The 14281-nt window shown below is 41.5% G+C and overlaps 1 protein-coding gene across 1 annotated transcript in view; it reads right to left on the bottom strand.

The window, feature by feature from the left end:
- Positions 1-14281, bottom strand: part of GABRB1 (gamma-aminobutyric acid type A receptor subunit beta1) — a gene marked incomplete at its 5' end in the record, with an annotated part of 166602 nt that overhangs the window by 25798 nt on the left and 126523 nt on the right. Inside the window, one exon of the mRNA XM_081332106.1 lies at positions 9059-9141. Coding sequence (XP_081188232.1) covers positions 9059-9141 — 83 coding nt within the window. The remainder of the gene's footprint in view (positions 1-9058; positions 9142-14281) is intronic.

Below are 14281 nucleotides of genomic sequence, written 5' to 3'. Positions count from 1 at the left end.
TGCTGATAATTTATGAAACTCCTTAGATATTGCTCTAGAACCGAGTTCATACATTCTGTCCCCCCATTTGACTGGGGATGATGGGAAGATGTTAATCTTTGAGTAGATCCCAAAAGATCTAAAAAAGCTCTCCAGAATTTTGAAGCGAATTGGACCCCTCAATCCCAGATAATCTGATGTGAGACACCATGGAAACAGTAAATGTGTTGTACAAAAAGCTTGGCTAAGGTTTAGGCAGTAGGGATTTTGAGGCAGGGTATAAAATGCACTTATCTGTAACCACCCAGATAACCATATTTCCAGCACTTTCAGGCAGTTCAATAAAATCCATGGAAATCTCTCTTCATGGTGCTGACTGACTTGCCATTGGTTGAGGTAACCCTGGGGGTTTCCCTTGATGCTGTTTTGCAGCTGCACATATGGAACAACTGGCTACACAGCTTGCAATGTCCTTTTTAATGCAGGCCACCAAATTGCCTTTTAATTAGGCACAAGGCTTTTACAAACCCAAAATGCTCATCAGTCTTTGAATCCTGACCAGCCTCCATTACTTTAAGCCTCAACCTAGCTGGGACATACATTTTCTCCATGATCCATGCCAATCTGTCTTTTAGTACACACAGATTGCTATGATTGTGAAACCATTCATCAGTATCTAAAGCCTGCTTGAATTCTAATAGTAAAGTCTTATTTTCTGACTCTTTTGCTCTAGTTTGAGCCCTGGTAGTGACCAAGGAAGTTAGTTGATGAGGCTGCAAGAACGTTTTTAGTTATCTCAGGCTTCTTACTGTTGTATTGAGGTAGTCTTGATAAGGCATCAGCTAAAAAGTTTTTTCCCCCTGGAAGGTAATGGATCGTGAAATTAAATCTGTGAAAATGCTGCAACCATCTTGCTTGTTTGGGGGAAAGTTTCCTGGGTGTTTTCATAGTCTAGGTTTTTTTGATCAGTCCATACTTGGAATGGTATTTTATGTCCCTCAAGATAAAACCTCCAAGTTAGTAAAGCCCACCATACTGCATAGGCTTCCTTTTACCAAGCTGCCCATCTCTGCTCAGTGTCTGACAGTTTCTTAGAGGTGCATGCACAAGGTTTTAACTTCCCTTCCTTATTCCTTTGTAAGAGTATAGCCCCCACAGACACATCAATGGCATCAGCTTGGATGATGAATTGCTGGTCTAGATCTGGATGCTTCAGGACTGGCTCCATGGAGAACAATTCTTTTTAAGTTTTTCAAATGCTGCTTGACATTTACCTGTCCATTTTAGTGGCTGGCTAAGTTTAGGTTTATGGCCCCCTTTGGTCTTTAGCAGACTGGTGATAGGGAGGGCAATCTGAGCAAACGATTGAATAAATTGTCTATATTGGCAAACCCCAGAAAATTTTGGAGTTGTTTCCTGGTTTTGGGGGTAGCCCAATCCAGCACTGCCCTCACCTTTCCTGGATCCATCTCTATCCCCTCAGGGGATATGTTATATCCCAGGTAATCAATATGCTCTTTGTGGAATGCACATTTAGATAACTTGGAGAACAGCTTTGCAGAGCGTAATTTTTTCAAAACAGTCCTGACCAGTTTGATGTGTTCATCTTTCATTTCAGTGTAGATAAGCATATCATCCAGGTAGACCAAAACCCCTTTATGCAAGTGTTCCCTCAACACATCATTTATCAATTGCATGAAAAAGGCAGGCACCCCCTGCAGTCCAAAAGGGAGTACTTTGAATTGGAAACATCCTAGTAGGCAGTTAAAAGCCATTTTCCATTCATCTCCCTTTCTAATCCTTATGCGGTAATAAGCTTCTCTCAGGTCTAGTTTCAAAAAGATTTTCCCTTTTGACAGGTATGTTAACATGTCCTTCATTAATGGTAGGGGGTACATGTTCTCCACACACACAGCATTCAGACATCTATAATCCACACAGAGACAAATAGACCCATCCTTCTTTTCCCTAAATAGGACGTGGGCAGCCACTCGAAGTTTAGCTGATTCAATAAAACCCCTTTGTAAATTTTTCCTTATAAACATTTCCAGTTCATTCAGTTCTCTAGGAACCATTGAATACATTTTTTCATTTTGGCAGCTTTGCTCCTGGGATGATTTCAATAGCACAGTCTGTGGAGCAGTGAGGGGGGAATTCATCCACCTTCTTCTCATTGAACACCTTAGGTAAATCTCGGTATTCCATTGGAAGGCTTTGTAGCTCTGACTCATTAAGGGTGGAGGCAAATTTGTGATGTAATCCATCTCCCACCAGTTTCTTTAGCTATGGGTAGGGCTTCCTCCTCTGCAAACTTGAGTTGCCCCTCCCACCAATTAACCATAGGGTTCCATTTCTTTAACCATGCCAACCCGAGGACTAATGGCTACTCCATTCCAGGGGCCATAATGAAAGCCAAAGTCTCTATGTGGTTCCCTAGGCCAATGCATAAGGATCTGATGGCAAAACTAGCAGGCACCCCTCCCCTCATTGTTCTCCATTTCTCCAGGGTCACTGGCTCGTAGGGCCAGAGCTTGACCTACCAGACCTACCTGCATTTCTTCACATACTCCATTACAGCTTCCATAGATCCTGGTTTGGGTTCTTCTTTCTCTGAGTCTTTGTCTGGGGGGTGGGCAGGGTCTGGATTCTTCTTCTTAGTTTTTTTCTTATCTCCCCCACGGGTTAAGGTGACTTTCAGGGCTTTCTCCTCCCAGCCTTCCTTCTTTCCAACTTTGAGTGACCATCTGGCTCAATCTTCTTCACCAGATGGTCCAGCTGCTTCCAGGTTCCTGGAGAGGCTTTTGCTGGTTTCAAGGCTGAGGAGGTCTTTGGCCCAATACGCTGCCTGGAACTCCTCCATCTAGAATTTGGTTGCGACTCCCTCGGTAGAACAGTTTACTTCTCTGGGTTGAGTACTATGTAGATCTCGCTTTCTGTCAGGACACACTTCAACTAATCACCCAAGAAAGCAGAACTCTTGAAACAGGCATTGTCTCAAAAGGAAACTTTTATTAGGGGCTAGTGACAGTAGGGAATATATGGCAAGATCTGAAGAAAAGCCTGAGTGGATGATATAATTAAAGGAAGAAATATGCCCCCTCCCACCAAAGTCATAATGTCCATTTGAAATCCAGCCAATCCACAGGTGGCTTGATGGGCAGCTGACTGGTATGATAGGTGCACATCTCAAGGTTTTCTCCAACTTTTATTTCCTTGTAACTGTCTCCTAGATAAGGAGATGCATTCCATTCTCAAAAGAAGAGGCCAGACAAAGAAAGGAGAAAGTGAAAGTTACCACTATGAATCCCCCATGCATCCCCTCTCCCAACAGGAATGGCAGGCCCCAAAAGAATAGAAGAAAGGAGAGAGCAGACAAGGAGTTTTGGGGTGTGACACATACATAAATTCATATGGAGCTTTAATTGTGTAATCATGGCCACCAACTTGACCCTACTCTGTGGACACCACTGATGGCCACAGAATGGTGCAATGGTGGAATGAAACATGTTTCATGAAATCACAGTATAAACCTTGTGATTGATGTGCTTGAGCCCAATGTCAGAATGCACGTACAAAAAGTTTTGATTTACACAATGCATTGCAAGACAAGTTTTTTTCCTTTTAAATATTGCATTCAGTTTGTTTGGTATTTTGATGGCTTCACTCAATAGGCTTCATCCCAGTGTAAAAGAATTTTATGGATATTACAAGTAACTGGGCAGTATAAGTACACCTTGAACTATGAACATAATTAAGCTCAGAATGACATCATAAGTAATGGTAGCTGTCAAGTGGGTCACCATGTAACCATGCCCAACTTTATGACCCATTTAAAAGTGGTCATTAAGCGAACCTGTTTTTTCGATGGGTGGTTTTGCCAGAAACTGGAAGTAAATGCTGGAAACTGGCAAAAGACACTGAAAATCATGGTCCTTTGATGATAGGAGTGTTTTAAATGAACCCAAGTAAAGTTTTCATCATTTTTTTTGCATTTCAATAGAAATATAGCAATCTCATATATACTGTATATATATATATATATATATATATATATATATATATATATATATATATATATATATATATATATATATATATATATATATATATATATATATATATATATATATATATATATATATATATATATATATATATATATATATATATATATATATATATATATATATAGTTAGGTTTCTGTTTGGTGGTTGTGTGTCATTATCGTTGTGGGTTCGGATTTGCTTTTTGAATGGTTGTGTGGTAGTGATGTCATGTGATGTTATCATGAGTTTGGGTCTGGTATCATTCTTGGTGGTTGGGACTCGTCTGTCAATCAAGGCGGGTTTCCAAATGGCTGGTAGGCGAGAGGTATCATCTCGTTTGTTCATGCTGTGGGGGCGTTTTTCTATCTCGATGGCTTCTCTGATTATTCTGTTGTTAAAATGTTCAATTTTGGCGATAGTTCTGGTTTTTTAAAAAATCAATTTCATGTCCCGTGGCTTTAAAGTGTTGGAACAGGGATGAAGTTTGTTCTCCCTTTCTGAGTGAGTTCTTGTGCTCTTCAATGTGTGCTCTTATTCTTCTGTTGGTCTGTCCGATGTATGTGGTGGGGCAGGTGGTGCATGGGATTTCGTATACTCCTTGGTTTTCTAACCCAATTATGTCTTTGGGGTTTCTTAGGATGGTGGATATTTTTCTGTCTGTGTAGAATGCTGTTTTGATGTTGTGTTTTTGGAGGATCTTGCTGCTTCTGTCTGTGGTCCCTTTTAAGTATGGGAGGAGGGCTTTGCCATTTTCTTGTTCTCTGTCTTGGGTTTTTGTGCCTATCAAACACATACTTCATCTACAATGGACAAAGATACAAACAAATGGAAGGAGCACCCATGGGATCACCCCTTTCACCTGTCATCGCAAACCTCTACATGGAACACTTTGAAACCCTTTATATATATATAAAGTTGGAAGGGACCTTGGAGGTTATCTAGTCCAACCCCCTGCTCAGGCAGGAAACCTTATACCATTTCAGGCAAATGGCTGTCCAGTCTCTTCTTAAAAACCTCCAGTGTTCTAACTGTCAGGAAGTTTCTCCTTAGTTCTAGGTTGCTTCTCTCCTTGACTAGTTTCCATCCGTTGCTTCTTGTCCTGCTTTCAGGTGCTTTGGAGAATAGCTTGACTCCCTCTTCTTTGTGGTAGCTCCTGAGATATTGGAACACTTCTATCATGTCACCCCTCACTCTTCCCTTCGTTAAACTACACATACCCAATTCCAGCAACCGTTCCCTATATGTTTTAGCCTCCAGCCCCCGAATCATCTTTGTTGCTCTTCTCTGTACCCTTTCTAGAGTCTCGACATCTTTTTTACATCGTGGTGACCAAAACTGGATGCAGTATTCCAGGTGTGGCCTTACCAAAGCATTGTAAAGTGGTATTAGTACTTCACTTGATCTTGATTCTATCCTTCTGTTACAGCAAGCTAGCACTGTGTTGGCTTTTTTGGCAGCTGCGGCATACTGCTGGCTCATATTGAAGTGATTGTCTACTAGGACTCCGAGATCCCTCTCACAGTTACTACTATCAAGCAAGGTACCACCTATACTATACCTGTGCATTTGATTTTTCCTGCCTAAATGTAGAACCTTACTTTTTTCACCATTGAATTTCATTTTGTTAGATAGTGCCCAGTGTTCGAGTCTGTCCAGATCCTCCTGTATCTTAAGCCTATCTTCTGGAGTATTGGCTATTCCTGCCAGCTTGGTGTCATCTGCAAATTTGATGAGTTCCCCATCTATCCCCTCATCCAAATCGTTAATGAAGATGTTGAAGAGCACTGGGCCCAGAACAGAGCCCTGGGGCACCCCACTACACACTGCCTTCCATGTAGATGCAGTTCCATTGAGGACCACATGCTGAGTACGGCCTGTCAGCCAGCTACAAATCCATCTAGTGGTGATGCTATCTAACCGACATTTTTCTATCTTATCAAGTAGTAGGTTGTGATCTACTTTATCAAATGCCTTACTGAAGTCCAAGTAAATTATATCAACAGCATTCCTCTGGTCCACTAATTTTGTCAGTTGGTCAAAGAATGTAATAAGATTTCTCTGGCATGATCTGTTTTTGACAAACCCATGTTGACTTTTAGTGATGACTTTGTTTGCATCTAGGTGTTCGCTGATTTGTTGTTTGATTATCTTTTCCAGAAACTTCCCAGGTATTTAGGTCAGGCTGATAGGTCTGTAGTTTCCTGGATCTATTTTTTCCCCTTTTTTGAAGATGGGAACTACATCAGCTCTTTTCCAGTCCTCTGGTAGTTCGCCAGTGCTCCAGGATCTTTGAAAAATATAGTACAGTGGTTCTGAGATCATGTCTACCAGTTCCTTGAGAACCTTGGAGTGTAATCCATCTGGTCCTGGTGATCTGAACTCGTCTAAGCTGGACAGGTGCTCATTTACCATTTTTTTGCCTATCTTAACTTGCATTTCTATTCTGTTTTTGTGGCACTGGTTTTGGTAGGTTGGACTGTTTTTTCCCTTTGTGTAAAGACAGATGCAAAAAACGAGTTAAATAGTTCTGCTTTCTCCCTATTGCTTGTCACCTTCTTGCCACTTTCCCCCACTAATGGACCAATCATTTCCTTAACTTTTTTCTTGTTTTTTATATGTTGAACGAAGCATTTTTTGTTATTTTTGACTTTGGTCGCAAGCCTTAGTTCATTTTGAGCCTTAGCTTTCCTCACTTCATCTTTGCAGGCACGGGCTGTTTGCTGATATTCTGACTTAGTTATGTGCCCCTCTTTCCAATTCTTATACTTGTCTTTTTTATCTTTCAATTTATCAGAGAGTTCTTTATGCAGCCATGCTGGTTTCTTTTGAGAGCTGTTATTTTTCTTCTTTGTTGGTATTGTGCTAGACTGGGCCTTTATTATCTCACTTTTCAAAATTTTCCAAGCTTCTTGAGTTGTTTTCCCCTTTAGGATTCTCATCCATGGAATTCTTCCCATGGTCTCTCTAAGTTTATTGAAATTAGCTCTTTTAAAATCCAAGATTCTAGTTTGGCTGTGTTCTATTGCTTGTGCCTCCAGAATGTTGAATTCCAATATTGCATGATCACTTCCCCCCAAGGTTCTTGTGGCTTCGACACCTTCTATCATTTCATCTCTGTTTGTGAGAATTAAATCCAATATGGCTAATCCCCTAGTTCCCTTCTCTACTTTTTGGGAGAGAAAGTTGTCTGCTAGGTTTGACAGGAATCTGTTTGATCTTCCACTTGGTGCAGAGTTTGTCTCCCAGTTGATATCAGGGTAATTAAAGTCCCCCATTACTATTGTGATGTGTTTATTACATACCTTATTTAGCTGACTAGCAAAAAGTTCATCTATTTCCTCTGTTTGGTTGGGCGGCCTATAGTATACACCTATGTCAATGTCATTTTCCCCCCTTTTATATTGACCCAAATACATTCAAGTTTACAGTTTTCATCATTGTTGTGCTCTATGTCTGTAGAGATAAAGTTATTTCTTATATATAGAGCAACTCCACCTCCTCTTTTGTTTAGCTGTGTGTTCCATTTGTAGGTTTCTTCCCACTATGTTTCTGTAATGGCAACGATATCATATCTGCCCTCATGTACCTGAATTTCTAGTTCACCCTGCTTACTGTTCATACTCTGTGCATTAGTGTATAGACATTTGAGTCCTTTATGACTGACCCTGTGTTTACTTGCTGCATAACTTGTGTGGTGCCTGGCTTCCTCTATTTTCTTGGATTGCCGGGGACAGTGATGTTCTGTATCAATTAACTCATTATCCCTATTATTTAGTTTAAATGTTCCTCCAAAAAAGCTGTGATTTTATTGCCAAGTAACTCAGTCCCTTTCTTGGATGGATGCAGACCATCTCTTTTATACATTTTTTCATTGGATCAGCTACAGGCATCGTGACTAATATAACCAAAGCCTTCTCCTTTACACCACTCCTTTAGCCACATATTAAATTCTGCTATATGCTGGCCTTTTCCATTTTGCTCCTTATACACTGGTAAGACCTCTGAAAAAGTAAGCCTACAGCCTATTCTGCTAAGTTCCTGCCCCAAGCTCTCTACACAGAGAGTACATCTTTTTGGGATAGATCATTAGTACCAAGATGTACAATAACCTCCACATCACAGTCCTTGCTGCCATTCTTGATTATTTTAGAAATTCGCTTCTTGTCCCTACTGGCAGTAGCACCTGGAAGACACCTGACCTCTTTAAAAACCTCTGTGTCCTTTCCTAAATTTACATCCCTTATAATTGAATCACCAACCAGAAGGTGGCTTCTCTTTTTGGATGCCTTTCTGTTCTTGCATGACTGGTGTGTAATACCAGATTCACACTTCTCCCTGTCAAAAACAATTTTTTCATCTTGGACCACGATCCCCTACTTATTTGAGTTATTATCACAGATACCTTTACCTGTCTCCTTAATGTCCCTATTAAGGTCAGAAAGGGCACTGTATCTGTTGTGCAGGGACACAGCAAAAGCTTTGGGTTTATGGTTCACAGATCTCACCCTGCCAGATCCCACAGTTGTCCACACTGCCCTTCTCCTGCATTATCTTTCTGGTAGAGGGGGCTGATAGCACGGAGGCTCAATAGGGTAGAAGGGCTGAACTGGACACCTAATTTCTGCCTGAAGAGCACAGATTACAGACCCTAGATAAATAATCTGTCCTTGTAGATGAGTGATTTGTTTACAGATAGGACAGTTTCCAAGTTTGAAAAGGGTACTGCAAAAGACAGCTGCAAAACAAGTGTTGCACTGAACTAAGCCAGACATGCTGAGTTACAACAAATCTCAGATGCACTTGCCCTGAATGTACCGCTGCTGTTTTTGATATTTAGTTATATAATTCGCGTGCCGTTAGGCGCACGGGCCGCTACTTTTTTGGTGCAGCCCTTCCCAAACTTACAGCATGTAGCACTTTCCAGCAGCTCTGAAAGTTGAAATTCTGCTGAAAAACTGTATATATATACTGTATATACACACTCACAAGTAAAGTTGTAATTTTATGTATTGGTGGGGAATAGTAAGACTTACAGCTTTCAATTTCCAGCGTGCAGTTTTGTTCATCTAAAGGATATCTACGTAAATCCATCATGCAGGCAGCTGTGGTAGTAATCCTACAAAAAGGAGGGAAAAGGAAGAAAGTATAGTTCAGGAAGGACCTTTATGTCAAACACTTAGTGAAAAATTCATCAGATATTTTGTATTTAAATTCCATATTTTTGTTCAGAACTGAAAATGACATCTCCTTGTTTGCGAGGAATCCAGATAAATCAATGGTAAACTGTCTTGAAAGCCTTTCTTTCATATTAAACATTGGTTATAAACTGGTAATCATCCATTTAGCAACCATTCAAAGTTACACGAGCACTGAAAATAGTGACTTACAACTGGTCCCTGGACTTATGACTGTTGCAGCATCATGTGATAAAAACTGGGAGTTTAGCAACTGGCATGTATTTATAATGGTTGCAGGGTCCCAGATTCATGTGATCACCATTTGCAACCTTCCCAGCCAGCTTCCAATAAGGAGTCAATGGGGGAAGCTGGCTTCACTTAATGACCTCATGATTCACTAAGAATTGCAGTGATTTGCTTAACAACAGAAATTTTGGTCTCAGTTGGAATTTGTATTTAATGAATCTGCATGGAATCTTTTGGATCCTTATAACCAAGATGGCCAACCAATTAGTTCATAGTGTGTTGTGTCATGTTTGGATTATTGTAACAGTCATTTTCCAGGTTATCCAAGACCCCATTTTACCCTCCAATCTATGGCCAGAATGCTGCTGTTCATATTATAAGTAGGTATTTATGGAAGATACCATGTGAGTCTCTGGAGATGGCACATCATGCTTTGCCCAGGTGCATCTCCAGTTTTTGAAAGTCCTGCTACTGGCTCATAAGTTTGTGCAATAGATCCAACTACTGTGTTACTGTCAACTGATTCTCCAGCATGCTAGAATAACTATTGTTGAAGGAAAAGTCTTCATCATGGTTCAGTCCAAGCCGGGAATAAACAATATGGTGACTGCTTTAGAAAGTAGGTTACAGTTTATTGAAGAGGAGAGCCAGACAGAAAGATAGCTCTGGAACAAAAGAGAGCAAGCACATTTAGGGAGTGGGTTTTTATACCCTCTGAGGCTCTTGAGGTTGTTTCCTGTTCCTGTTTGAGGCTTTGTATTTCCTGTGTCATGTACTTTGACCTGAGTCTGAGTGTGCCCCTTTGGCATCTCTGTGTTAATCCTATTATGTCCTGTCTTAGAGTTTGTGTGAGGTATGTAAATTTTCGGTTTCTTTGTCTTCTTAATCTTCTAGCTTCAACCTTCCTGAATGGATTATTTACATCTGTATTTCTACAGAGCTGGTTTCTGCTTGGGGGAGGGAGACTTGGGGCTATTAAGAAAAACTGGACATGCTTTTCTGCCTCTTTAAGATCCTTTGAGGAAATATAATATTCTGCCCTTTTAATATTTCCTTCTCTGGGGGGAGGGGCTGACTTTCCATAATATCTAGTCAAGGGAAGCAAGTGAAAGACCACTTTGTATATGCATTTGCTCATAATCATGACTGCCCATAAAGGGAGGTAAGAATCAGTGGCCTACATCACTGGCTCAAATACTATTAGTACTTTCAGATAGAAAGGAAGCCATTTCAGGTCAACCTTCTGACAAGAGTCATTACAGATATTTCTACCTTTCATGTATAGACTAAGAAACAATTGTTGATTTTTGTTCCACAAACAGCAGATGAAAATAAGCAATAGAAAGCACCCATGAATTAGGAATAGCAAATTTTATAGAAACACAGGGGAAACAAATGCCTTTTAACCTTAAATACTCATTAGTTTATTTAAAAAGTGAACCTATTTCCTATATAAACCTCTCTATGAAAAGCAGGAAATGAATTTATTAGGGAAATAAATCATTCAGTGCATTAGTTTGTAGTAGCAATTTAATAAAATTAAAAAATATTTTATTCATTTGGCATGATTTTTGGGGTGCATATTAAATAACTGCCTCACTTTTCCTCTTCATTAAAGCTATATACTATTATATCTTTCCACCTCATCTTTTTAAAATAATCTGTTTAATCATACCGTTTCTTGGAGACTGCCTTTTTCAGAAGAGTTTATAATTGTCTCCTTTCTAGAGCTGAAAGATAGTGACTGGCATAAGGCACCCAGCTGGCTTTGTGCCTAGGTGGGACTAGAACTCACAGTCTCCTTTGCTATGTTTCTAGCCTGATACCTTAACCACTATACCACATTGATTTACTACCTCATCTTAGGTCACCACAATATAAAATCCCACTAAAATATTCCTAGTGAAATCAAAATAGCTTTAACCATAGCGTAACATAACACAATAAAGTCTCATATAAATAGTTTTTTCTGTATAGATAACCTCCAAAGAACTTTGTGGCATGAAAGCATAGTCCCAAATGGATTATGTTGATCCCAATTATTGTGTTTTGGATCAGCAAATGAACTATTTACTTCTGAGTCTAACCATTTATATTTCCTCCTTAAATCTATCAATGTAGAGATAACAAAAGGAAAAAGTGGTATCTGTGGCAACAGAACTTTCTTCTTGCCAACTGTTGCTATAGGTGTCTCTTGAGATAGCTGGTAAATAAATTTGATAATTAAATTAAATTAAAAAGTACAGAAAACAGAGTAAGAAACTATGGCTCTACAAAGGGTACCTCCGTTCAGCCAAGTTTTAGTAGATCACTTAACTGAAGCAGGTTCACAAACTGAGGTAGAAATTGACTTAGATCCAGTAAACTAAATCAGGATGCAGGAAGAATGTCACAGATCTGTGAAGAACCTAGTGGTTTACAGTTTTCTACTTTTTCTAAAGTTGTTCTAGACAAAATGCAGTGTTGTAATTTTTTTCCCATCTGTGGAGAGCACAAAGGGCTGGTGGACTCCTTAACATGGATATCAGCTCCCCTAGAGTAGCAAGGCCCTGCTTATTTATTCAGAGTATTTGAACACTGCCAATTACCATCATGGTTCAGTCACTTACCATCACCACCACCTCCACTACCAACAACAAATAGGATTCAGTTGCAGATATTTGATAATAATCTATTGTTAGAAGTAGGTAAGCAATAAAGGCAATCCAGTACCAAATATTGCAAAAGTTTATTACGTATTTGCAAATACAGGTGCACATGAGGTGGACCCAGATCAAAGCAGGCAATGAGCTTTTATACTCCATTTCCTTGCACTCAACACTGTTCTGCTTTCCCATTGGCTGGATACTAACAAGCTCACAAACCATTGGGACCACCTATTAACAAACATTCCCTACTTACAGGGCAAAGTCTAAAATCCCCCTAGCTACAGGGCAAAACCTCCTTAGCTACAGGGCAAAGTCTCCCTAGCTCACGGGTCGGCAACCCGCGACTCCGGAGCCGCATGCAGCTCTTTGAGCCGTCTCCTGCAACTCCCAGCCGCCCGGTGCGCGCGCACCTCTTCGAACGGGCAGTGGTGCGCGCGCACCTCTCCAAATGGAGAGTGGCACCACCCGTTCCGAGAGGTGCACGCGCACCGGGCGCCTCTCCAAGCCGCCGCCGTCCCGTCCGGAGACCTGCCGCGTTCGTCAAACATTGACGAACACGGCAGCTGTGCAAACGAGATGGCGGCGGTTTGGAGAGTGCGCGCGCACCTCTCCCAAGCCACCGCCGTCCGGAGACCTGCCGATGTTTGGGGAGGTTTGGGGAGGTGCGCGCGCACTTACGGTCATTCAGAGAGGTGCGCGTGCACCTCTCGGAATGGGTAGCGGTGCCGCTTCTTACGAAAGCTGCCGCGGCCCGTCTGCAAAGCTGCTGCTTTCGGCAGCTTTGCAGACGGGCCGCGGCAGCTTTCGCAAGAAGTGGGGCCGCTGCCCGTTCGCGCGGAGGTACGGAGACCTGCCGACGTTTGGGGAGGTTTGGGGAGGTGCGCGTGCACCTACGGTCGTTCGGAGAGGTGTGCGCGCACCTCTCGGAATGGGTAGCGGCGCCGCTTCTTGCGAAAGCTGCTGCGGCACGTTTGCAGGCTGCCGAAAGCCGCAGCTTTGCAGACGGGCCGTCGCCGTCACGCAACCGGGAACCGGTTCCATCACACATTAAAAAAAGGCAACTGCACGCGTCCGTGCATGCGCAAGAAAAACCCATTTTGTGCATGCGCATGCATGGATGCACGCACGCGGCTCCCACTTTTTTTAATGTGTGATGGAACCGGTTCCCAGTGGCTCTTTTCCTTTTTCGGGTTGCTGACCCCTGCCCTAGCTACTGCTCAGAAAGCACTCGCCCTCCCTTATCTTGGGAGCCATTTTGTTAACTGTAATATTACTATTTTTTCAAAAAGTTCTTTAACTATAAGTAAAACTTTAGAAGCAATACTTTACATTTCACTATTCCTCCTTTTTCTTATTTTTATTGGCTTCTAAACACTAATAAGTTCCATAATTTTGTTTAAATTGTTTTAATAGCTCTTCACTACTTTGGTCATTTTCTTCTCTCATACTTCATCCCATTCAAAGGCGGTAGTGTAGGAAGCAGAATTGGATCACGGGGAGAGAATTAACCAAACTAAGTAGGAAGGTACTAGGAGATGGGGAAAAGAGAGGAAAAAGAAGCAGAAAGTTAGATAAGAAATATAGAAATGATAAAGGAAAGGAAGAAATTGGGTCAAGGAGGAAAATACCAGCAAACAGGACCACAGTGAATGAATGGCTGAACATGAAGTTGGAGGCAGCTGGCAACAGAGAACAAGAGACCCAGCTCTGGAGCGCTACTAAGCAGCCCAGCACTGGAAAAAATGGCAACTGAGAGCAGTGAACCAGCACCTGAATAGCAGACGAGGAGGGAGACTGTTGGAGACAGCAAACCGGTGGGTCACAGTGTTGTGTAGTGAGTTCTTTGTTGGCAATAAGTGAGACGAGAGGTTGCAAACATTGCTTTATTGAGGCAAACAGGAACAGAACTGAAACAGAGGCTTCTGCGCAGCTACTTATACGGTTGTCCACTAGGTGGGGGCTAATAGGTTTAAAGGAACCCATTCCCGCCCCAAATCATCCAATGATCTTCTTGGAGACAGCAAGTCTGGCTAGTCAGTGACCGTTACACAGAAACACCAATTGAGCAACCTTAAGCAGCATTCAAACAGACATGTGAAACAGTTCAAGTAAAATCCCAATACATTACACACAGCATATTCTGGAATTGCCCAGGTCCACACCCTAATCTAGGCAGCCCAGCTCA

The sequence above is a fragment of the Vipera berus genome (genome assembly GCF_964194415.1).
Source record: "Vipera berus genome assembly, chromosome: 7".
Classification (NCBI taxonomy): domain Eukaryota; kingdom Metazoa; phylum Chordata; class Lepidosauria; order Squamata; family Viperidae; genus Vipera; species Vipera berus.
This window is presented reverse-complemented; position numbering and strand designations above follow the sequence as displayed.